Here is a 25,563-nt window from a genome sequence, read left to right on the forward strand (position 1 = left end):
AATTTGTCCAGATTTTGATGCCCCACCCTGTACATGCTGTGTTCTGGTTAGTACTCTGAATTCCTTGACATTGTCATGTATACCGTATGGAAGTTAAATCTCCTTCACTATTATTGATGTTGCCATGGATTTGGACTTTCAGTTGTCTTCCTCCTATTCCTTTTCCTTGAAGATTAAAGTAAAAATCTGTAATCCATTTTCACATTGGGAGAATCACAGACCATATGTGAGAGAAACTAAGAAAATTTGCATAGGGTAAATGTGGAAATTTTTACAGTGGTATCATTCCCTTCTATGGCACCACCAAACCTTCCAAAGTTGCCACAGTCTACGGTTTGCTTAAAAGTTGAAGTGAGAAGCTAAGGAGCATCTGCTCTATTGGCCTAGGTAATGTCTATAGAACTACTGTTGCTTTTTTTGGAAGGACAATATTTTTCATATAAAAATGAAATCAAAGCAGTGGCACAGAATTGAATGCCATAGTACAGAGTAGGGCTCAAATGTTACAGAATCTAAAAATCAATCAGATGTTCAAAAGATGCTTTTTTCTGAAATACCTGTAGATTTGAGTCAACCGCCCCAAGGATTTGCAACACTCATAGTCAGTAAATAAATACTGATATGTAAAATGGATCCCTGAATTAGTGTAATACTTATAATCATAAGTTCTCAATGAAGATTAAAGTGACAGTATATTTTGAATTTATTGTGATGAGGTGCTAATATTTATTTCCTAAGACTTTTGTAAACTGGATTGTTTCAAATTGTATAAGTTGGGAATGCTGAGTTTTAAGAAATGAATGATAATATGTATCACAAATTCTCTGAAGATTTTGCGATATTCATTAAGGTGTCCATAGATGATAATTTAATCTATGCATTAGGTTTGCACAATGGTTTTTCTTTGAGTACATGTGTTTCTGGCAAGGTTTGTGTTTAAGCTCACATTTTTGAAAAACCAGAAAAAGAACTAGTAATTCAGTTATTATTCTCAACTTAAGGGGGAAGTTAAACATTTTTGATCTAATTAAAAATAGCAATTTTCCACAAAAATAAAATTTAATGCGACCGGTTTCAATGTTACTACATCATCATCAGGTGACAGTTAAACCTCAGAGTCCAGTCATATATATATAATCATATATATACTGGAGGTTTAACTGTCACCTGATGATGATGTAGTAACATTGAAACCGGTCGCATTAAATTTTATTTTTGTGGAAAATTGCTATTTTTGATTAATCATGATATTCCACCATATCACGCCTGAAACATCTCTTTTTATTTTTGATCTAATTGGTGTATCATATTAACTAATTTATACTTGCTAAACATTTTCTTAGGTGTTTGCCATGTTGTCACGAGTTGTTTTGCTGTCAACTGGAAGGCTCATGTTTGCTGGAAGGAGAAGAGACATGCTGCCATATTTCTCTAGGATACAATTCCCATGTCCACTTTATAAAAATCCATCTGACTATTATCGTAAGTAGTGAAATGTATGATGCCAAACTATTATACTATGATTGTATGGTTACATATAATTTAAATGGAAAGGGCATACAGTGACTCTGTGAAATATCGTGTGCTTTCCCAGCATATATGTTGAGTGTAATCCTGTTGGGTTTTCCACTTGGTTAGTCTCTCTATAGTTGCTGACATTTCAATAACCAACTTGGTCATTATTCTCAGGGTTTCTGAGTCAGTTATCAAAACATCGGCAGATATGGAGACACTAACACATTGAAAAACCCGACAGGATTTCACTCAAGTGACACTGATTTTATGTATATTTTAGATGTTAGACAAAAAATGATAATTTGGCAATTCAAGTATTTTTTAATATATTCCAGGAATTTGCATATATTTTCTAGAACTTAAGTGCATTATTCAATGGATAATCTGTGCGCCAAGGATGTTTGAATGAGGGCTATAACAGTACATTACCCTCCTTTAAAATGAGATACTGAGCTAAGGTTTTTTTCCCTAGTTGATTTAGTTACTTTGGATGACTTGTCTGCTGAAGCAATGCTGGAGTCAAGTCAGCGCATTGAGCAGCTGGCAGAAACATTTGCAAGGAGGCAGCCTCCATTGTCTGATCCAGGGCCACCTGGACCTTTATTTCCATCCAACCATTTGCCTCCAGGAATCTTCACCCAAGTCCAAGCCATTATTTTGTGAGTTGATGCTAATGATGCCGGGTACTGTATTAAACTTTCAAAAATATCACAAGAGAGATCTTAGTCTTCAATAATTAGACTGAATAAATACAAAATACCAAGTAAAGTACGAAACTTTGCAACAAAAGTGAACTGACTTTTGAATTTTAACTTCTTCCAAGATTTCAAAATGTTGCCGACAAACTCTAAGAACTCTCCAGTGGGTATGTCCCTAAGGTTTAGAAAGAGATGGGGAGAGTGCTGAATTAAGTAAGTGGGATCAGTCACTGTTGCTCTTCCGAATAAGTAATCATGTACAAGAATTAGTGACATTTTTCCTTGTATTCTATAATTTCAGTTATATTCAGTGGGGTGGTTTGGTATAGTTCATTTGGGTGGTTATTAATGTTTTTAGCTCTCAAGATTTACAAACAGGATTTTGAAATTGTTCTCTATCATCCATTTTTCTTTTCTTTATTCATTATTTAAATGGAAGAAGGGACCATTTGGTCTCAATTTTGCCCAAATAAAGACCTCTATCTATCTATCCATCTACCATAATTGCATGAAGGCTGGTTTTGTTACATAAGGTTAGATGTACTTGCTCCGAAATAAGCCTTAATATATGTGAAAGTAACACACTCAGTGTAAAGGGAGTTGTATTTTTTTTCCTGAACCAGCATTCAAACAATCACAAAGTTCTATTAAGCTGAAAATTTACTGAAAATACTGTCTAGTTTTTAGCTGGGGCTGTCCAAAGGTAATACGCAGGCTTTCAACCTTGAACTCTCTTGTAGTCTGTGGCTTAGCACTACCCCCTATGTTTTCCCCTTTCATTTTCATTCCTACTGAAAATTTAGACTAATGAGATGTTTTTGTTTGCCATTGAGTAGGCAGTCATCAGTTTATGGTGCTCCTGTCGCACTGGCCCGATTTGGATCTCGCATCTTGGGTGCTTTTCTTCTATCCATCATTTTGGGTGCCATATTCTGGGATCTTCCTGGTGCGAATCAAGAAGCAACTGTTGCCAACGATGAAAGTGGACTTTCATCACCACCTCAAGTACTTAATTGCATACTTATACAGTATATAGTGTATATTTATACAATATATTGCCAATTAGGCTTGGTAATTGAGGAGAAGATGCTTGCAAATATATAAATGAAAATTATAGATAATCCAATATAGTCACATCCTACACACATGGCAGCATTTTGGCACTTAAAAATTCATTGTCAAGTGAATTCAGCAGATTCCATGAGTGATGATTTTTCTTCTATTTATTCTTGTAGTGAAATTATTTATGCATACCTTGAAAATTGCTTCATACTAGTTCATATCTTAAGGTACATATTTCATAATCTCTTGAGTATTGGTAATGGATTCATTACACTAATGGAATCAACTTAATATGATTGCATTGAATTTAATCTGCTCTTAACCGAAGGAAACCTCTTTCACTCCTAGCAGATTTTCATGTTTTGGTCTGTGAGACTGTGTAGTGCATCTGGAATGTAGTTGCCAAGTCATGGAGGAAAAAGCACATGGAATGATCTATGAATATGCTAAATTTTAATTTCATCGTGCTTTTCAATTATTTGTTGGGAATTTATATTGCTAATCTAAAATGATAATGAGAAGACTTAATGGACTGCTTTGTGTGCGTAAGATCTAATGACCTTAATGTATATAATGTTGCCATAAAGAATAATTTAAAAAGGAAGCTGTGGTTGATAATATATAATAATACCTTGTGGGAAATTATTAAGTATCTTAAATTTATCATTTTGATGAACCAGTCATTCATTCCATTCACCTGCATGAATATTTTTGAATTTTTTTATGGTTAAAATTACTGGTAAGTCAATAAATTGCAGTTTAACTAAACTAAAATCAATGTTCAATTTGTAACTGTGAAAGTTTATGCATGCATAATATTGCCATTCATGTAACTCACACCAATGTAATTTCCTGGTGTTTTATATAAGTGTGATAGTCAATGTCCTAAATTTTTTGTTTTAAATTTTTACCCTCATTGGTCAAAATTCATAAATTATTAATCAGAAAAAAACATCCCTAGTGATTTGGACAGTAACCACTAACTAAACGGCTATAAGTTCAGCACTATCAGTCTTATTAATGCTATCTACTAATGTCTACTTTCTCCCTTCCAAATGTCAATAATCAGTGGAAAAAAACAGTATCAGAGATTTGGGCCTTCAGGTACTGACATTGTAGGTAGGTCCCATAGTTCCAGCCCCTTAACCTCCAATCCATAATGTATTTCCCCTTCCCCAGACACAACAAATCAAAGTCAGTGGCCTTCCCAACTTCTAAGTATTTAATACAGCTAAACTTTATCTACTTCTTCACTCACTGTATCATTTTTGAATAATGAATATCCAATAAATGCTTTCCAAGTGATTTTTACGGCCAAATTAACTGCTGACAATCCCTTTTTTCAATTGCTTTGAAGTAATTGTAAATAAACTCGGGACAAAATCAGTTAAAACAGCTTAAGCAGTCACTTGCTTAGGCTGTGGTCATAGGAAGCAATTTCACAGAAGACTCATCAGTGTGCAATTATAGCCTTATAATTTAAATGATCAAATTACATGGGTGGCTGTAAAAACTTTTTAAGTGAATTAATTGTCATTAGCTTTGGGGTGGGAGTGGTTGGAAGGACATGTGATTCTTCTTGTTTAGACAATTCGATAATCCTTTATCTCCCTTAAAATATTTGCATATCGGCACCCTACTATACTTATTTTCATTCAAGATTTATTCATTGTATGATATGGTAGGTTAAGACTGGTAGGTTGATTGTATGATATTTAAATTAGTTTAAGATAAATTATACTCAAAAATTGTATTTAACCTTCTAATGAGCATTTATTGTTTATCCATCAGTGCTTATGGAATTTCTGTTATACTTCCAGTTACCAATCCCCATGCCTATCTTTATGGATCGACTGGGTTTTTACTATGCTGTTATTGCTGTTACACTTTGGTCAGCTGTTCTGTTACCGGCTATTATTGATGCTGGACGTCATCGTAAAGCCATCCAAGGACAGCTAAGAGAAAGGCTCTATTCTAGGTCTTTATATATATTAACTCAGGTAAGATGTCATCTAAAATGAGTTACCTAGGGTTAACATTTTTAGATTTTGGTACAACAGTACATGAAAATGCATAGATATTTAACATCATTTTTAAAAAGGCTAAAATAATTATTGCATTGAGTATAAAATTATATTCCACTTGACTGTCAAATATTGGCATGCATGCCTGAGTGAGTTATAAATGTCACAATAATATCAGAATAACCAGATAAAGTGGGACAGAAAAGCAAATATGATATCTTAGAAAGCTAGTGATCAGTTGGTTCTGGTGACAGTTTGTTCATAGCTTCAGTTTTCTTTCTCTTCATGCTTAATGTTCTGGTGAATTCATGGATATCAAAAACTGGCATCTCTTGGTTTTGATTTATCGGATGTTATTTTGTGAGTTTAAGAGATGAAAGTGCAAACCATCCACACTTATAAGGTCAAATACATGACAGTAGCACCTCAGGGACAATATATGCATGGCGAGACTTAAATATACACATTTTTTGTTACAAAACCATAATAAATATCACTCTGATGGGATTTGCAAACATGATTAATAGCAAATAATTACTGTTTGTAACTTCTTATAGAACAATATGTGATGTATATAAAACTAGATTTCATTTATTTATTTTAATTTAACAATTGGGAGAAAATTTCCCCTTTCTTGAATTGCTGTATTTATTCTATACATGTTAAGGGGTACTGATATTCTTTTAATGCAGATGGTGCTAGACTTGCCTGTTGGAGTATGTTTGTCATTGGCATATGCTGCCCCTGCATATGCTATGTCTGGACTTTACCTTCACGCTGATTCCTCTCATACCTTCCACTACTATGTGGGTAAGTTATGTCCACGATTCCATATGATGATTTCTATATAATTCTATTAAAGATCTGTGAAGTAGAGAAAGTGTTTCCTGAATTTACAATTTCTGCAATTACGCTTGAAAGATTTATCCCAGAATTTTTTATTTTAGCTTTTATAATTTTTAAAGCAAGATTGGTCAAGGAATAACATTAAGTATGCACTCCTTATTATAACTAGTAATTCTTCGCTTAACAACTTCCAGGTAATGAAGTATTCTTTTTTCTTGAAGGATATATGCTTTTGTACCTGATTGCTGTCCGCCAGTTATGCATAGCACTGAGTCATGCATTTCCAAGATGGCCTGTGGTGGCTGGAACATTATCAGGCATCCTATTTATAATATTTGCATTGGGTGCTGGTGGTCTTCCATTGCACCCTACTGACCTTGGTCCAATATCTTGGTTGTCGTCATGGTTGCCGCTCATATCTCCTCTACGTTGGGTGTCTGGAGTTGCGGTGATACTAGATTCTTCCACTGCCTCCATGTTGCAAGTTACTGTGGCTCATTGTACTGGCAGAAAACATGTCCAGTTTCAGGACATAATTGTACAGGTAAGATAGTTAAATGTAGTGCTCAGAAAATTGTGTTAGTGTCTTGATTGTAATGTCATTAGGATACCACTTCAGCTGGGATAGCTTAGTATAATTTGGCATTGTAAGGTCATCATCCTACTCTATATCTTATTCTTTAAGAGTTAAATACCATCATCAACTTTTTGTCAATTCCAAAGAGGAAATGTATGTGTAAAAACAAATAAGATATTGAGGTCAGTCCCAAAAATTAAGTCAGAAATTTGATAACATTTTTACTTGAACTGTATTTTTGTTAAAAACAAACATTGCTAATGAATGTGTTTGGCAGTGACTAAATAAAAAACTCAAATTTTGACTAGTTGTAACAATGTGTCAGTAACGATTGGCAATGAAATGCTAGTGCTCTCTGTATTCTGTGGGAGTCAAGCAACTTACATTAATCTCCACATCAAGTACATGTAATTGAGGTAATCTGTGTGTGCTAAATAAATTATTCATTATATCAATACACTTTCAAGTTGTTGGTAGGTGCAAGGTAATAAAAATCATGACAATTCCCAAGTAAATTAACAAGTTTAATCACACTTCCATTGAAAAAAATACTCACTTGGCAGTAATTAATTTAAATGATTTTAAGCACTGAACATTAGAAGATCTCACAGGAAAAATTAATAATTTCAATTATCTTAAATAATTTTTAATATCTGGGTCACGATTGCCAAACTATTATTTGTGTGTTAGCATGTGATTAAACTTTTGTTGCTGAAATTTTAAAAATGTATGACCATGGTTTGAAAAACTGAAAATTCTTCTAATTTTCTTTTGAAAATAAAGCATTTAATCTTAAATGGGCTCAGGTCATCAAAGCCAGCCATGCACAAAAGCTAATAGAGAAACATATATTTCTTAGTATGTACATAAAAAAGTTACCGGCTGCTGTTGGGGAAATCAGGAAAAAGTACTGAACTAATCAATTTCTTTGAAAATTAAGGAAATATGTAAAAAGGGGTGACTTTTTTGTCAAAAATTTGATATGTGAATTGCAAATGTGGTGTGGGAATCAGGAATTCCTGAAGAGGATGACAGTACTTTAAGCTATGAATTGGCTCATGTTTTCCATAGTCATTTTTGAACGAGTGGCCTGTTTGTTGGAAAAATTCAGGAATCTACTAATGAGCAGACACTAATTACATTTAATACATGATTTTGCTCTTTATTAGCAACTGTCTACGGTAGATTTTGAGTGACGCAGTTTCATTCCCAAATCCATCACAAGATGTTGCATCCATCTGCCTCTTCCATTGAATTATTTTCCTGATATCTCTTTCTAATAGAGAGAAAGTTACAAATTGAGCCTTTGCCCATAGCAACCTTTGTAGCATTTAAGAGTCCTGATTTCATAGTTTTTGTTGGAAACTGAAGATAGCCTTTTTTCTCGGAAGTATGCTAACCTAATTGATTGACCAATTTTAACATAATGTGTACCAGTTGTTTTAATTATTCATCCTTTTGCTTGAGGCACTTGCTGTATTTTTTTCTCCTTTTTTAATTGCAGGTTCAGTGCCCTTCAATTGATGGATCTTCAGCACTCCAGTCTTTAATGGGTTGGTGGATGGATAATAATGGAGATATCATACATTCGCCATGGGGAACCATCACGCCTCAAGCTCTAATTTCCATAGCAGCATTCTGGTTTATCTTTGTTTTAATTGGTGCTCTAGCATTTTGTGCTTGCCATGGAAGATATAGACCCAAGCCAGGTCACAGATACAAACCTGAATCAAATAGACCTTGAGACTATGCCAGTTACACCTGTGCTAGTGGGACTATAGTGGATACCCATCCCCAGCTATGGGTAACAATCATATAATCAGGACTGTAACCTAAATGCGAGGTGGATAAATGACTCCCATTAATGTGGGAGGAGAGTGCAATGTTTTATTCTAAGTTATACTATGAAAGGATTATTAGTATTACTAATATTATTTATTATTCATTGAAAGGTGAATTGATCCTAATGCTGTCAACATTATATGACATATTGTTGACTGAATATTATGTATCCATATTATATGCCAACGATAAGATACTCAATGTATGGCAAACCTGAAAATGCCCTTTGTTAATCATTTCAATGTTTAACTTAAGCTTTAAACCCAAATGGCGTGATCCGTATTTTCAGAATATGTTGAAATATTATTTACGTATATATAACTAACATACTCATATAAACATTTTTTACAGGATTTAACTATCTGAAAGCCAGTGGCCTGTATTTTATATGACTAAGCATTTAAATTATACAAATTTTTCTGAAATCAGGAACTTCTATTTGGCCATATTTTATTGGCCTCCAACTTTCTTGAGTTTGGTAAGCAGTTTTAATGTTTATATCTTCATAAATTGTTTTGAAAAATGACTTCTTTGCTCAATTATTAGCTCAATCCTCGTACCCTCCACTCATGTAGGATTTTTTAGATGCATGAATGTGAAAGTTTATGTGCATGTACTCTTCTTATGTCATTAAATTGTTAGCTTTTTAAGTATGAATCACAAGCTATCACAAAGTACCTTCTCATACAAATCATGCCATCCAAACTACTTAATTGATGGTTTTCTTTTCATTTTTATATTCATCATCTGTATTTAAAAACTATTGGTGCTCATATGTGGTGCACTTGTATCAAACCAAATCCATGATTTTATGTCTGGTTTGCTTAGTGTATATGGTGTTGATTAACTCTCTCTTTAAAGGGTTCACAAATAAAGTTTTTTTTGTACATTTAAAATGTTTTGAATTGACAATGAAACCATTTCATGGCAGTAATAACAGAGGATCAAAAATGTTAGGGCGACCAAGGTCATATCACATCTTCGACTCAACTATGTGAAATACATGTCAAAAAATCCATATCCGAGTTATGTTTGAATCTACGTACCTCAGGTCCACCAGCAAACACATTACCGGAAGGACAGTCATGATGTGTAGTGAGGAAAGTATGGATTAATAGGTAATAATGCAGTCCAACTAATGTATAGGTCAACCCTAAAATTAAATTATTGTTATTATTATTGTGGTATTCTACTAGTTAAGGTAGGTTTTGGATTCACTCAAGACTATATAATGGTGGAACAATATATTCTTTGCCTCTCATAACAAAACAAAACCAGTTATCCAACACTACAAAAAGATTCTCTTTAATTCTGCATGCTTAATTCCTTCCTTTCCTAAAACTCTTTCCCTTGCAGGCTTCAATATCCCATTGCTAATTAAAACACTTTGCATCCAACTTTCCTTTCTTCTTTAGATTTCTTCCAACATTCCTCTATTCTCCTCTCCATATCAAGCACTTTCTTGTTTTTTTCTTTCTGTCTGTTTCACCTTTCTTCAATGACCTTTCTTCTATGTCGTACAAAATCACGCTCCATTTTTAAGTTTAAATGAGTCTTTTCTTAAAATCCTTACTCAATGTCCCTGTCATGAATTCCCTCCTTGTGAAAGCATCTTTGTCTGATGCATTTCTTCTTTTTATGTCCCTACTACATGGACCATTTTGATCCAAAATACTTCCAAGATAGGTGACTATTCCACCTGCTCTAGTTTTTGCCCTCCTATTTTAGCATTAAGCTTATCTTTTCTTTTCCTAGAAAATCCCATAACCTTTATTTTATTTACGTTTATTCTCGTCCCATACCTATTGCACTTACTTTTCAAAGCACTCAACAGTTTGCAATCCCTTGGCTGACTGACAAACTAAAGCTTGCTCATCCCCTAGCCTAACTGATTTTCTGGATCCCCCACCAACTTTTATTCCTATTTCCAGTTCGGCCTCTTTTGCCGTTTCATCTACATATACGTTGAACAGCACAGATGATAACGGACACTCCTGTCTTACTCCTTTCTAACATTGCCCATCCCAGCTCTCCATCCTCCACTGTCAGCTCTGCAGTACAATAAATTCTAATGAATGGAGTTCCTACCCAATGCACTCTTATTAAACACCCCCAAATCCATGAAACAGGCAACTATATCTTCATTGTAATTATGTTGCTTTCTATTAGTGACCTCATTACTGCAATGGCGTTGCGCATGCCTCTCCCCTTCCTGAACCTAAATTGATCATCCCCTAATTAATCATTTTCTTTGCTCTTTGTCCTCTTATTGATGATCCTGAGAACCAATTTATCTGCATACAAAAAAGTGATCTGACAAAATCTTTTATTAAATACCTCCTAAATACATTCATAAAATAAATTTTATGAATTGGTCCATACAAGTTCTTGTTCCAATATTTTCCTTATATAATAAGTGCCCTTAAATAGTTCTGTGGGAATGTCATTCACAATAATGACCTATTTGATTTATATTTCCTTGATCCCCTTTCTATCTTGCCATCAAGTAAGCCTGGACCTAAGCTACGAGTATCTCTATCTAGGTCATATTCCCTTTCTATTTCTATGCTTGCTGGCTTGATGTCTTTACCCTATATTTCCTCTTTATATTCTTTCCTTCTCTCTTGAATTTACCCTGGTTCAATTCATAATTTTCCTGACAGTTCTTTCCCCTACCCGCAAAGCATACCAATTTCACCCTTTCATTGTAAACTTTAGATATCCTCACACTTGAGTCTTCCACCACACTTCTTTTGCAATATTAGTTACTGGCTTCAGTTTATTGTTCCATTCTTTTTTTATTTCTTCTATCTAATTCTGTGTTTACATTGTTCCATTTCATTTTTTTGCCTTTCTTCCTAATCATCTTATCCTTAATCCATGATATTGTCAATTTTCTTCCAATGTACCCATCTCCTTTTCCAAACTCATAATTTTCTCTTAAGCCAGTCAACACTCTTTTCTTATTGTTCCAGGTAATGCTTCTACATTCATTTCCTCAGCAGCGTTCTGTTTTCATAATCATGAATCTGGTTTTACTCTTCATTATTACTAAATTATGATCCACATCCATTCCTGGGAAACTGCAAATTAATGAGTGTTCCTAAATCTCTGCTTAGTCATGCCTCTGCATAGTCTAAGTGATATATTTCTGAATCATTTCCATGCATTTTTCTTGTGTAGGTATTCTCATTGTGGTGTTTAAATTATGTGGGCATTATAATTAAACCCTATCTCTTGCAGACCTCTATTGCTTTCCCCTGTGGTAATTCCTTGTTCCTTAAGAGTAAAACCCTACCATACTCCCATAGCTCCCTTCTCCCACTAGTGCATTCCAGTCTCCATCACTCTCAAATGCTTCCATTTAGGAACCCCTGTAGTTATGTTTTCTTAACCAATGGTACACCATCGACATTTTCCTCCTAATGATTGGTTGGTGTCATGTAGACCAGACCAAGTTTGTTGGGATGACTGTTATTTCTTCTAATAATATTCTATTAGTCACTTGCCCTGTTTACCATGCTACTTCCTACCTTTTCGTTCAATTTATTACATCCCTACTCGTTCTCTTCTCTTCTGCTGTATATTACCGTGTAGCTATCAAACTGTCTCTCCAATAATCCCCCCAATCTGTCTTCAAGTGTACATGTATCTCACCTTGCTCAGCCGTAAAATATCTATATTTCCTCTCTCTATCTCTTGCTTTATATTTTCTAATTGCCCAGTCCTCAAAATCAGCCTACCATTCAAAATCCCTATTCTAAATAATTCAGCTCTCTTCTCTACTGTTGCTATTTTGATTGTCATGGATTTTGTGAGATAATGACTGCAATTGCTTTGTCATTCATCACTGCTTGGTATGACAGTTGCCCAGAGGGCAAAGTACCATAGTTGCCAGGACTCCTTGTAATTATTTTGTCCATCATATTTCATTGGGATAATTAATTGAGAGGTGGTTTTCTGTTGCCTTCCTCAATAATGTTTTTAATATGATATCATCACTGAAATGGGCACCCCACTGGGATCAGATGCTTTTTGCAGCTACCTAACTGAGGAAAAGATGTGATGAGGACTACCATTCATCTGCACAATTATCATTTCTCCGGCAAGCATGGCTCTAGGAGTCATCAGAATTCACCAAAATCTTCCACCGCATCATGGTTGTAGTAGTAGTTGTGTCTTAGTTTCAAAGATTATTGGTAAGGAAAGTCCATATTAGCTCACCTCCTTTACTCTTTCCCCAGTTGCTAGGGCATATAACTTTTGTCAGAGTTAAATATAAAATCATTTTTGGAAAGTTAAGAATTTGAAGGGTATTATTTTCAGTTCCTGCCCATGTGAGTCTAGGTGCAACCATAACTTATCTTGGAATATGTGCCACAATATAGTTTCTGTAAATATTTGTAATGCATTCAATACAGATCATGTATATAGTACAAGCCAGGATGGTCAGTTTTGTGTGATAAGTAGTGTATATGAATTTTATTGGTCTTATTTAAACTCTCAATTTCAAAGGTGAAAGCAGACAGTTGTAACAAAATCGAGTCAAGTTTTCCTCTCAAAGCATGTGAAAAAGAGTATTTATTAATCCCAGTGGAGATAAATGGAGGAAGATATTCAGATCAAAAATTAGAATGATTTTATGTAGTTAGAAGATCTAAAATGTCCATTTTGCCATTCATGAAAGGTGTATTCAATCAAAATCTGAGTACCCTTTATTCTCCCCTCGCATTATTATATCATTCTTGCTATAATGTTGCAATAAGTTTCAGGGCTAATTATGAGTAAATTTTATGCTATTACTATTATACTCCAGTTGTAATGTAACAAAATTCATTCTTTATCATATTGTTAATGATGAAAACATAGGCCTGTACAGCATTACTGCACAATGGTTTAATACATTTTATACTTTTTCTGTGTATTTTTCATTGTCTTTCATAGAACCTAGAAACTTTGATAAAAAGCCATTCACAGTAATTCATTATAAATGTTACTAGCCATAGAAATAAATAATTTGGGCAATAGGCAACCCAATATTTTTCAGGATTAAAGGAGTTCTTCCACTTTTGGTAGTCATTCCACCCTTGTACATTTACAGTATTTATGCCCATTTTATCTTAGTCCATACTTTCCCTTCCCATCTGGCATTATGGGCATGAATGGGTGTTAAGTTATTGTGACTCCATTTCAGAAATTCCAATTAATTTTAAAACTGTTAAGTAAATAACATATCTTGTAGGATTGGTAGGTGATACCCCATCTTTTGTTTTAGCTACTATTGTAAAAGTGATGTTACTATTTCAAAGCAATTACTAAGCCTATCCAATGAATCTGAATATTTAATTTTCCAACCTTAGAAACAAAGTATCTAGTGCAGGAGGATAAATATGACAGCACGTGCTTGAATGTCACTTGCTAGAATGCTGTCAAAGAGTTAAGTCCAACCAAATGAAATACAATAAAATTTCTTTAAGCTCAATCAACTTGAAAGCTGTAATGAGTTTTTAATAATCACTCTTGATTGAATATTTTAATTTTTAACCTCTGGGAAAGCCCTAATGACTAGCATGCTCTCTAAGTGATGTTGTTTTTATGAAGCCAAGCAAAATACCTTATTTTTTAACTCATAAAATTAAGCAGTAAAATCAGTAAAAATATCATGTGATAAAGTAACATGAATTTTTACTTCCAGTAAAACTTAAAAACTATTTGAAGATTAGGGCATGGCAGTCTAGTGAGTACAATGCTAGGCTTCTCACTAGAGGGTCCGGGCTTATTTCCAGATGTTTCTTCTGGGCCCTCTCAGTTTCACCTAAAAAAGCTATGTGATTTTTCAGACAGTATCAAATCTTTCGTGCAATAAAGAGAAGGAACTGGGATCCCCTTTGATGTGTGAATTTCATGTGATGTATGGGGCTTAGTATAATGTGAGTTCTACCATTACCTTTGTGAGGATTTTGAAATGAGGCTGTGGAGGATGAAAAGTAAACTGACTAAAAAGTACTATGAATGGTGGGGGAGAAGAGAGATTGGTTGAGGGAGGTCCAAAGGAGGCAGGAGAAGTGTATGCATAGTATTTTGATTGGCCGAGGTATACTGAAGATGGTGATAGAAGGTAGAAAAAGAATATCAATGTTGGATGGAATGAAGGGCAGTAGAATGTATGTGGAACTGAAGAACAGTTAAATGTGATTTGGAGTTTCAGGTTGCCTTTTTGTCAGCTGAGAAGTGGTAATTTTCAGTCTGTGTCCATCCAAAACCTACTTTAAATGGTATACTACCAATAATAATAAATGAGACACTACTCAACGGTTTCTTCTTAAGGTATTAGATTTGTAAATCATAACTGTGGATAACTGCAGTCAGTCTGTTCTATCAAGCCAGTCAGGAGAGCATTGTTGTCATCCAGACAACATTAATGATAGATGTGAAATACACCATCATATGGCACAATGGCTTGGTAGAAGGTGAAGGCCCATTATTCCCTTTCTTCCTCCAAACTCTCTTATTATATTGTTGTACTGTTATTAAAGTTTTAAAGGTGTTCAAGTGTACACATACATAATTCTATAGGAAAAACGTGTTATCATTTAGGAAAATTTAATTGTTAGCATTACCATTTTTAGACAGTGTAAAATGAAACTTATTTATTATTATTTATTGAATTTAATTAGTAAAATACTTTCCATTACATTAATTTAACGATTACCCTGAAAATATATTCTTCATGCCACATACCACCAATTTAGATAACTAAGAAATACATATTACAAAATACAATCATAAGAGTTAAATTGATTCAGTACACATTACATTATTCTTGTTACAATTACAGGACAATAAACCAGTTGTGAAATGTGTGAGAAATAACTGGACTCACATACGACAAAAAAATAAAATCCACGAAATCAGCAATATAATTTTGTTAGTGTTATCCACAACTACATTCATCAATGGTAAATGACAAGGTATTGTTAGTCTTGTTTTTAAATAATATTTAAAGGCTTTTTATATCGCTCTTAAGAGTTTCGGTTGAATTGAACAATGCATTTCAGACTTTATTATGCCTACTTCCTCAAGAGGATTCATTCATTAGTCAACCTTAATTTACTCCCCACTTTTGCTTTCTATGAATATTATCAGTTTTTTCAGATCTATGTAGCTGAAAGAATAAAGTGCCTACCAAATACAAAACATAGATAAGTAAGATAAAAGATACCTATGATAATTTTAGGTATCCAGTTTAATAATACACAAATTTAGATTAATGTTGAATGTAATAATTTCAATATCACATTCAAATAATAGTAGAAATATTTAATCTGTCAGATATGTCAAAATAAATGCTAACATGACAAGAAATAAAACACACCCCATTGATTTATGCATGGAAATCTGAAAAGTTCCAAATATGACTGAACAATCTTTAGAGAGTCTTAACCATAATCACCATTCTAATATTTACTCTATGTTGTTTTTCTTCTATGATGCATTGGTCTAGGAGCGCCCTTCACACATTAGCGCTTCAATCTGCTCCACTCTATACAAAAATATGATGAAGAATTACATTAAAATTCAAAATTTGTACGGAACAAATAATTTTTGTTATTATAAACACACTATACCTGAGATATGGCAAATTTCAACCTCATTTTCAATTCATTTGTGTCAGAATTTTTGTTTTTTACTATATTCCTAAATTTAATGAATTGAAATAAAAAAAGAATCCGTAGAACAAGGGGTCATTTTGCACCAATATTCAAAGATTGAAATGCCTTAATTTCTTAGCAAATCATGTATTATAACAATATTAAAATATCATAATAGACGGATGGCAACTTTTGCCAAATTTGCACAAACACTTCCACTACAAGTCCATGCAGCAGCTAGTTGGTACTGTGTACGTATAAATGAATATATATTCAAGAATTTCAGCCAAGTGGCATTATAACTTCTCATACCAGTTAAAACACTGAGAAGCATGAGATAATTTCTTAAACTGTGATTATTTGCACTTGAAGATAAATGGTATAGTTCAGCTATCTTATATCCCTCTTCAAATACATCAGTCAATCATTTTGGAGATTTTTTCTGACGTCAGATGAACATTAATCATTTGTACCAAATCAGGCATCCAGGTTGGTTTGCTATCCAAGTTGGAAAGCCAACAACAAGCTTCATCAGAAGCTTATGTTGAATGAAGAGAAATAAGTGGTCCTGCTCGGGACAACAGAAATCACAAGCAACATTATTCCTACATGCTGCCACTTGTTGCCATAATTGAGAACTGCCTCTCTAAATAGTAGGTGGAAAAACCTAGTCCTTCTCTCAAGTGTTACAATTATATGCAAAAATGATTTAACAACTTAAGCATTTTCTTTAGGAGACTGGTATCAACAGAGATTTCCTGAAATTTTGGTAACCTTATGATATTTCCAAACAGCCTTCCTTTGCAACCTCCACATAATCACCAAGTCTGGCGGACAAGTTTCATGTCAATTAAATAAGTTAAGATTATTAAAGAAATGATATTTTATTTGGAATCTCTCTGATTTAGATGAAAGAATTGACTTATGCAAATTAATACTTGGACAAGAGGAAGGGTTCTTGCATTCTACAAGCAGGTAAACTCTATGCAATATGGAGAAATAAGGAGGAAATATCAATGCTGATGCATTGTTTACTATGCTTGAAAGCATGATTAAATTATTAAAAATTTCATCTGAAAGCAATTTTGGCTCATTTTCAGAGGAGGTATTAAAGAATTAAATCCTTATGGAGAATTTCAGTCAAAAGTTCCACATTAACTTGATTATTAGAATTTTAAAAATGCACTCAAAGATGATATATGACACACATGGAAATTTCTGTTTTCCATACTTCCTAATAGGGAAAATAACTGTCTCTGAAACTACACCTGGGTCACTTGTATGGGGTTTTCATATTTTCTTGTTTGTTTCAGCATGACCTGAACGACCTGCTAAAATTTCACCTATTTGCTGCTAGTGTTTTAAAATTTGTGTCAGTCAGGACATGCAGTTTTATAAATAAGGGATTTAAAATGTCAGTACTTACTTTCTTGGAACATTCGTCAGAAGTTCAGCACCTGTACAAGTAACCACTATATTGTCCTCAATTCTTACTCCACCAAAATTACGGAAACGGCACACTTCTTTGGCAACCAGGAATTTTGAATGGCATGAATCATTTAGGGCCTTGTCTAGTGCCTGAAGAAAGAAAAAGTATGTATTAACCTTACTTTGAACATTCTTAAAGGGGAAAAATTTAGTTTGAATGCATCCCTTGGCTACCACTGATGAGCCCTGAGATTCAGTGGCAACCAATGATTTAAATACATTGAGGTATCACAACAAAGGGTTTGGATCTCTCTAGAATTTAAGCCCTTTTCAACTCCTAATGCTTACAACTTTGCATAAATACATGTGTGTATTAAAAAACCATTAGCTTCTCCTTTTTGTCTATTTCTTCAGTTCTAGTCCATCTTACCACAAACTCCATAATGGTAGAATTTTTGTACCCCATTTCTCAGATTTGAGTGGTGAATGGCATGCCAAATACACTTTGAAATGAACAAAAATGTGAGTTTTTAGCAAGATTTGAGGGTTGTGTACTAGACTTCCCACAAAAAATTTATTAATTAGGTACCCAATCAACTCAGGCCTATTGATCTGCATTTAGGTTGAATAAATTGAGATCATAGACTTATGGATAAAAACTTTGGCTACTTGCTAAAGGATCCCAGGGTCAAATCCTGGGTGATGCCAAGGACAACATCATCTGAAATGCAAGTAGTGTGACTTTTCTGGTGACTAGAACGTGCAATGTGAAGCTGAAAGGTGGCACAATTAATGGATCTGCCTGCCCTACCTCCTCCTCATCATGGATGGTTAAATTTCACAAGTGATAAGGCTTAGGCCAGGAACTCAAACTTCACCAATGAAAACTAACTTTTAGACTGATTATAGAGGAGTAAAGGATTACTGTTTCACATCACACTCATAATCATTTTAAATGTAAAACAAGTAAATCTTCTGTTCAGAACTTTTAATGTGTAGTAACTGATTATGAGAAAATGTTTACTCAAATGATAAATGAAACATATCTAGGTAATGAATAAGAAATGTTATGCTCTTCCTATGATGAAGACCAGTTGAGAATCCAATACTTACTGAAGGAATGAAATAGCATCCAGGTTCAATAGTTAATACCATTCCTGGAGCCAATAAACGAGCAGTCCTGAGGCTCCTCAAACCTGGTTTTGTTGGTCTTTCAGGCTGCTTACAAATTAAAGGTGATATAGAACCTGAAGATCCAGCTGCTTCCTCTGGATAGCCTCCAACATCATGAACGTCACATCCCATAAAGTGTCCCAGACCATGTGGTTGAAATACTGCAGCAAGATTTGCCTAAAAGTATTTAGAGAATATAAGTACTAGTATGACCTTTCAGGAAAATTATGAGTTCTTGAAATTATTTTCTTAATTTAAATCTCAAATTTAAAAAGTTCAATAAGCTAAAACAACTTGAAAAATATAAGTAAGCATTAATCATATATGTATATATAGTCAGAAGCCTTATAAAATATGAATTTCATACCTTCATCATCATTTCAATGTCGCCTTGAAGGATCCCAATTCTTGTCAGCTCTGTTAACAAAACTCGATTTGCAAGGACATGCATGCTAACCCAAGAAACTCCTGAGAAAGAATTTCGTTTTTATGAAGCCTATATCATGATAAACTATCATTAACATAAATGTATTCTTATCATCACAATCTTTTGAGAAAGTAATTGTAACATATATTCTTGAAATAAAGAGATAAAATGTTAACTGAAACAATATAATTGCTGATGAAAGGTCTGATATTTTCCCAATGAATGGTAAGGATGTAATTCTCTCAGGTTTCCTGCTGGGTAAGGTAACCAGCAGCTAACATTTTGACGACTAACTCTGACATTTCCCTCAGGGCTTTTAAGTTCACTAAAACCAATGAGGACATTGGAAGATTTAGGCATCAAAATGTTGACCCAGCTGGTAACCCAAGAAAACTTCTCCCAAAACATATATGCCATCTGAAAAATGTCAGCTATGAAATTTTATCATCAAAATACAAAAGTCAGTGTCAAACATAACTCTCAGTTTTAATGCAATATGATATGAAACTGGTGACAGAATATGCAGAAAAGCATTAGATAATTCATTTGAAAAAAAAGAAAAGCCTATGGCAAATTCGAATGTTATTTTGCACTTTCCAATTGTTTTCTACAAATTTCACTCTCTACTGAATTGTCAGTCTAAATGGTCATTATGGAAACAACCTTGGCTTGTTAATACAGAGGACATTCACTAGATCCCATGTACATTAGTCTTTTCCTCCATTTAGAATGTGGATATTTGTGTTCATCCTTTGGAATAATGATGAATCCAATGCAAGTCAATGTATAATATTTTTAATCGGGAAACAAAAAACACCAGGAAGTAAAATGAAAAACCCAAATTGGATTAAATACCAAAGATGAGGGTTTGATTGAAAATATACTTGGTTCCCAATGTATAATGTTATCCCTTCTTTCTGAATTTCCAATTTCATTCAATCCTTTGAAAATCACTTTATTTTAACTGAAATTTGGAACAGGGTGCATGAGCCTGCCATAAGGGCCTCATAATTAAGTGATTTCTCTCAAAAATCAACATTTTTATCACAATTAACTACTGAGATTTATTCTTTAAAACTCCTCATCGTACAGGGTGAGTCAGAATGGACTCTCTGATGGGTAAATTGCAAAAAAACCAACAAAGATAATTTAAAAAGTTTTTATTTCTGCCAACTGCATCCAATGCCATTTTTTTTTCATTAGGTTTTGAAAACTATTTCATCTAGGTGACGACCTTGGTTACCGATGCACATGTTGAGTCATTCAAAAAAGTTTCCGAAAACTCTTCTCAGCATATCTTGCATTATTCCAGGAATGACATCTGTAATTGCCACCTTAAGAGCTTCCAAGGTCCTTGGTTGAACTTTGTAAACCTCAGCTTTGAGATGTATTGCATGGGCTAAAATCCAGGGAGCAAGTGGGCCATGGAACATCCCCTTGTAAGGAGATCAGATGGCCAGGAAATTATTCTTGTAGGATTTGGCTTGAATAACGGGTGGTATGAGCCGCGGTACCATCCTGTTGAAACCAAAAGGCTTCCTTGTCATATTCCTCCCCATACTCTTCCATTTTGGGGAGTAATTAGTTCTCCAGTATCTCATAATAGCACACAGAGTTCACAATAACAGTTGAATCTCAAGAATCAAAAAAGTAAGGCCCAATTATGACTTTGGAGGACACAGCGCACCAAACTGTCACTTTGGGGCTATGAAGAGGTCTTAGGTGAAGTTCATGAGGGGTTATCAGTTGCCCAGACACTAAAATTTTGCTTATTTACTGAGCTGCAGGGGTGAAAATGCACTTCTTTGCTAGACCACAGTGCCCTCTGCATCGCCATCACACTACCATTGTTCTTAAAGAATGTTTCTATGAGGAAGCCTCGATGCTCACCACACTACTGCATGGTGATTACTAAAAATGGCTTTATTTTTCCTAGCTAACGCCACTACTCTCATTCCACTAATTCACCTCCACTATCACCTTCAGTGATTTTTTGAAACTAGGGAGGCTATTCTGACTCACCCCGTACTATTATCTACCATGCATTGATTGACAATGACTAAAATTTTACACTCCACATTCACTTCATCATATCAACTTATTTCTTTTCACTACCATATAAAGTAGATCATAAGGCTGTTGAAAGTTTATGTGGACTGCAAATGCAAGTTTTAAAGATAAGTTTTCTAACCTAATAATTATTCAACAATACCTGGCTTGATTTCAGCCAACACAGCTCTATTTGCCATCAGCACAGCATTGTATATGTTTCTCTGATCAGTGGTAAACTTTCCACTAGCTGGAAAGGAGCAGGTTATGTCAGAGCAATAACCATAATATGATGCACCCATGTCAAACAAACTGCAAACAAATAAAACTTGGAATCAGACATAATGAGGAAACACGTATTAAATTGGATTAAAATTGTTTGATTTTCTCCAAAATTCAAACCTTTCATGCAAAAAATTCCTCTGCATGGCATGACCCTTCATTTTCTAGTAATAAAAATTATTTAACACAAATGAATAAATAGATTGTTACACATTCCCAAAGGAAAAGTTGCAGTTAAACTCTGCAACCTTTGACCAATTGGTGTCATGCAATTACAAACATTTCTATGGATATTTGTTTGGCTTGAAAATGTCATTTGATTCGATCATCATTTGATTCTTACTCTCACAATTGCCTACACAACATGCTAACTAATTACATTTCACATGAAAAGAGAATGATTTTTACTTGGAATTTAAAAATTTCATCCAAACTCCCTGACTTCTCCTAGCCCACAAAAATACTACTCTACAGATCAAATGGTTTTCCCTACTCAGTAGGTACTCATAACTTCATTTCAGAGCCAAGTCATTATCTTTCTAGCTATCCCTATGCTAAGCTAGGGTTATTTAACCATGGGTTTATTAACCATTTATCCATGACATGCAGCTTACCAGTTCATATGCATGACTTTACCATCAATTTTATTTAAATTGGCATGTTGAGAGATTTGTCATCAGAAGACGTTCATTTTTTGACATAACGAGACAAGTAATTACATACCGTAGTCATTTGATTTAACTAGAACTTGTGTTGAACAAAATATTTCTTAAATATGTATGAGAAACTAATTCAACGTTTGGATCACCACAGTGTGGGAGATATATGCTAATTGCTGACTTCAAGATAATTTTAAAGACCCTATGGAAGTTTTTAAATTGAGACCTCACACATTTTTGAGTTGGTCAGTATGCCAAATTGGTAACCATTAAGAGGTAACCACGGTAACTCTAACATTAACATTGAATATCATAACTAAATACAAGACAAACCAATTATTACAGAAAAATTACTCACCACATGTCACCTTCCTTGATAATTCTATCATTTGGAGCTCCTGCATGGCCATAGTGCAGCACGGCACCATTTTCACCAGAACCACAAATACATGTGTAGGACACGTGACGACATCCACCTCTAGCATATGCCTCCTTTTTGAAGATGGCTTCACACACGTATTCCATGCATCCTGGTCGTATTGACCGCATGACTTCAATATGAGCTTCAGAGGAAATCTTATTGGTATATCTCAACACTTCAATTTCCAAAGGGGTCTTGGTGACACGACTATCGTTTAAAGAAAAAAGTACTTTCATAATATGTTTCAGTGATGAATGACAAAGCTTTATAGATATCACTTATTATTGGATTGGAAGGATATTGATATGTTAACTCACCATTCGGAAATTTCTGAATGAAGGATTTTGTTATTGACATTGAATCTGAAAAAAGAAGCGAATTAAAAATTATATATTTAGTGATTTTGAAAGACAAAAACATTGTATCTATGTAAAATATATTATGAGTTAGTCTTTAAAATCCCGCTCTTTTCATTGGTAGTGAAATAAAAACCCGCTAGGTGGTGTGTTCATATGTTCTGTACGAGACTGCCCTCTGTCGGCAGAATGTCAATATATCTAGGGCAGTACGAACGTAAACAAACACCCCACTCCTCCCACAATTGACCCTCTTGTGAGAGCGTTGAGCGATTGGGTGGTTTGGGGTAACTCACTGAGAAATTCCATCAAAGGTGGCTTCGGCAGACGTCCTCTTGCTGTCTGTGTTAATTCCACTCTGTAATGAAAAAGACGAGGGGATTTTTATCAATCAGCCAGGTCTCCAGCCGTTATTTACAATACTACCTTTCGCAGCACGGTTTTACTTGTGCTGCCGCATAAATGTTAGGTGAAATTACGAACAATACATTATTTTTTCCACTAAGACATATAAATGAACTGGACCAGGCTACATCACAAATTACACCATCTAACCTGGATTACCCCGGCAATAGTAAATGGCGGTGAAAAGGAAACAGCAATTATTTGGGCCTTAAATAAATCCTTCACCCAATATAAACTACTAAGTATTTCATTTTTTAAACTGCTAATGTATTTATTTTGCCAAATATGGTGCCTATTAGAGTATTGAAAGGCCTGCATTTATTCAGCTTGCGTTTTTGAGCATTAAAGTCATCATTTGTGTCATCGTCTGAGATTTGTTCCTCAGCGGGTACGAAACACGCAGGAAATGCTCGTGGGAACAAAAAAATCCTTCCAAGAGGGTACCTCGGAATGGAATGCAGTGGGGGAGCACGGAGCGGCGCCGGGGGGGGGGGGGTGGCAGGAAAGGAGGGCCACCTGTGTTCCAGACGGTCTAAAAATGTGTCCGCCATCTTGGCAGAGAGCCTTTAGCCCAGTACTGACAAATAAATGCATACAAGAAACAACAAACTGAGGGTAATCAAAGAGACTGGATAAAGTGACACAGATATGGATGTTCGGCAATGCCTCATCCAGAAGACTATGAAGTGGTCGACCAAACCTTTAAAGGCAGTCGGTATACGAATTAAGCCAGGGATAAGTATTTTGGAGTTTACAGGTGTTATCAGAGTATCAGCTTTGTATTCACGATTCTTAGATACGTGTTGACAATTCAGTGTCGATGCTCTCACATTATTTGAGTGCAGGGAAGTGGTGAAGGACTTGAAAATGAGGGTGTAGCGTGACATGCATTGCATGCCGTTTGACCATAACTAACGAAAAAAACAACACTTCGTGGTTATTTCACTGTTTTATAAATGCCCTTGGTTTTATTTCATAGTCTGAGATAATTGAAACATTTACGATAGCATGAAGAAAAACCACTAATTGTTTACGCAAGGTCCTAACTAGTTCATTTCGCCGATAGGTGTTTATTTCGATTGGCGCACCAATGAGGAACTCACGAAAGAGATGCCAGAGAGTTCAGTAAATGCAATACAAGACTAAAGAGATGTCAGAGAGAGACTAAAATTTCAAATCCATCACATGAGTTTTGAAATTTCGGGTTCACCTTCACGGCCCAACAAGATATTTTGATGGGGATTATTAGACTCTAAATCTTCGGGGAACGTTATCTTAGAAAAGAGGGTGGCAATGGTTGGCGGAAAATATTAAAGGAGACCGGGATTGTTTTTGCGAGTCCTATACATGCAATGCAAGCAGGGATGGAGAGGGGAAGGGGCACAGGAAACGGAGAGGGGGAACAAGGCTGGAGAAGGCCATGAGGCGGCGCTCGGACGAGCGAGAGACCGTTGAGGGGGGGAAACGAGGAGAGGGGAGGGTACGACTGAGAGGGACGGAATGTTTTGATCGCAAGTGTGTGTGGCCACGGAGTGGCCGACGCGGGTGAGTGGACTCCCCCCTCCCCTCTTCCCGTCACATCGACCGTTGAGAGAAAAAAACACGCATTCGTCATACCTTTTCGCATTGCCACATGGCCAACCCACAAGCAACAACGGGTGGAACTTCGAAACGCGATTGTGTGCGTCAGATTACACGTTACCCGCATTGATGAGTTGGTGGTAGAGGTAGCGTGGTCAATATGGCGGATTTTCATGAATATATTTTGCACCAACGGAAAACGGCCAATGCAATTTTTAACAGCACGGAGGTTTTACCCTCCCATATGTTCGCTTGCCAATCGAAGTGAAAGCGCTCGTATGTATGTTTTTCGATGATGGCAGAAAAGTTAACCTCTTTGCTTTCGACATAAATCTTGCTACCGCAATGGAATGGAGCTTTGGAATACTAACGTTCAATATTCGACAAACTCATTCGAAAACAGTCTACCTAATTACTGGACACAGAAAGCTTGTAAACAGCACCTCAGCAAGAAATAAACGGTGATGACCATAGTGGACCAAAATATCCCGTTCCGTTGTAGCAATCTTAATGTGACGCACGAAGCCAAGCTCTTTGCAATGAGTGCGTTACATCCTGCCGTCATA

The 25,563-nt window shown here is 35.2% G+C and overlaps 2 protein-coding genes across 3 annotated transcripts in view; one reads left to right on the forward strand and one right to left on the reverse strand.

The window, feature by feature from the left end:
• Window positions 1–9,453, forward strand: part of LOC139690236 (uncharacterized) — a 29,591-nt gene extending 20,138 nt beyond the window's left edge. For both annotated transcript variants that reach the window (XM_071587559.1, XM_071587557.1), the window contains exons 9-15: window positions 1,344–1,482; window positions 1,988–2,174; window positions 3,050–3,218; window positions 5,096–5,275; window positions 5,992–6,109; window positions 6,367–6,689; window positions 8,227–9,453. In XM_071587559.1, the coding sequence (XP_071443660.1) occupies window positions 1,344–1,482; window positions 1,988–2,174; window positions 3,050–3,218; window positions 5,096–5,275; window positions 5,992–6,109; window positions 6,367–6,689; window positions 8,227–8,466 (1,356 nt within the window). In that variant the 3' untranslated portion in view covers window positions 8,467–9,453. The remainder of the gene's footprint in view (window positions 1–1,343; window positions 1,483–1,987; window positions 2,175–3,049; window positions 3,219–5,095; window positions 5,276–5,991; window positions 6,110–6,366; window positions 6,690–8,226) is intronic.
• A 5,803-nt stretch (window positions 9,454–15,256) lies between these two features.
• Dip-C (dipeptidase C) overlaps window positions 15,257–25,563 on the reverse strand; it is a 301,266-nt gene continuing 290,959 nt past the window's right edge. Inside the window, exons 5-12 of the mRNA XM_071587368.1 lie at window positions 23,308–23,369; window positions 22,973–23,017; window positions 22,593–22,862; window positions 21,457–21,605; window positions 19,185–19,285; window positions 18,758–18,994; window positions 17,643–17,794; window positions 15,257–16,107 (exon numbers count right to left, since the gene is read on the reverse strand). Coding sequence (XP_071443469.1) covers window positions 16,065–16,107; window positions 17,643–17,794; window positions 18,758–18,994; window positions 19,185–19,285; window positions 21,457–21,605; window positions 22,593–22,862; window positions 22,973–23,017; window positions 23,308–23,369 — 1,059 coding nt within the window. The 3' untranslated portion in view covers window positions 15,257–16,064. The remainder of the gene's footprint in view (window positions 16,108–17,642; window positions 17,795–18,757; window positions 18,995–19,184; window positions 19,286–21,456; window positions 21,606–22,592; window positions 22,863–22,972; window positions 23,018–23,307; window positions 23,370–25,563) is intronic.

This window comes from Hetaerina americana, unplaced genomic scaffold, assembly GCF_022747635.1.
Source record: "Hetaerina americana unplaced genomic scaffold, ioHetAmer1.1.p SCAF_3, whole genome shotgun sequence".
NCBI classification, from domain to species: domain Eukaryota; kingdom Metazoa; phylum Arthropoda; class Insecta; order Odonata; family Calopterygidae; genus Hetaerina; species Hetaerina americana.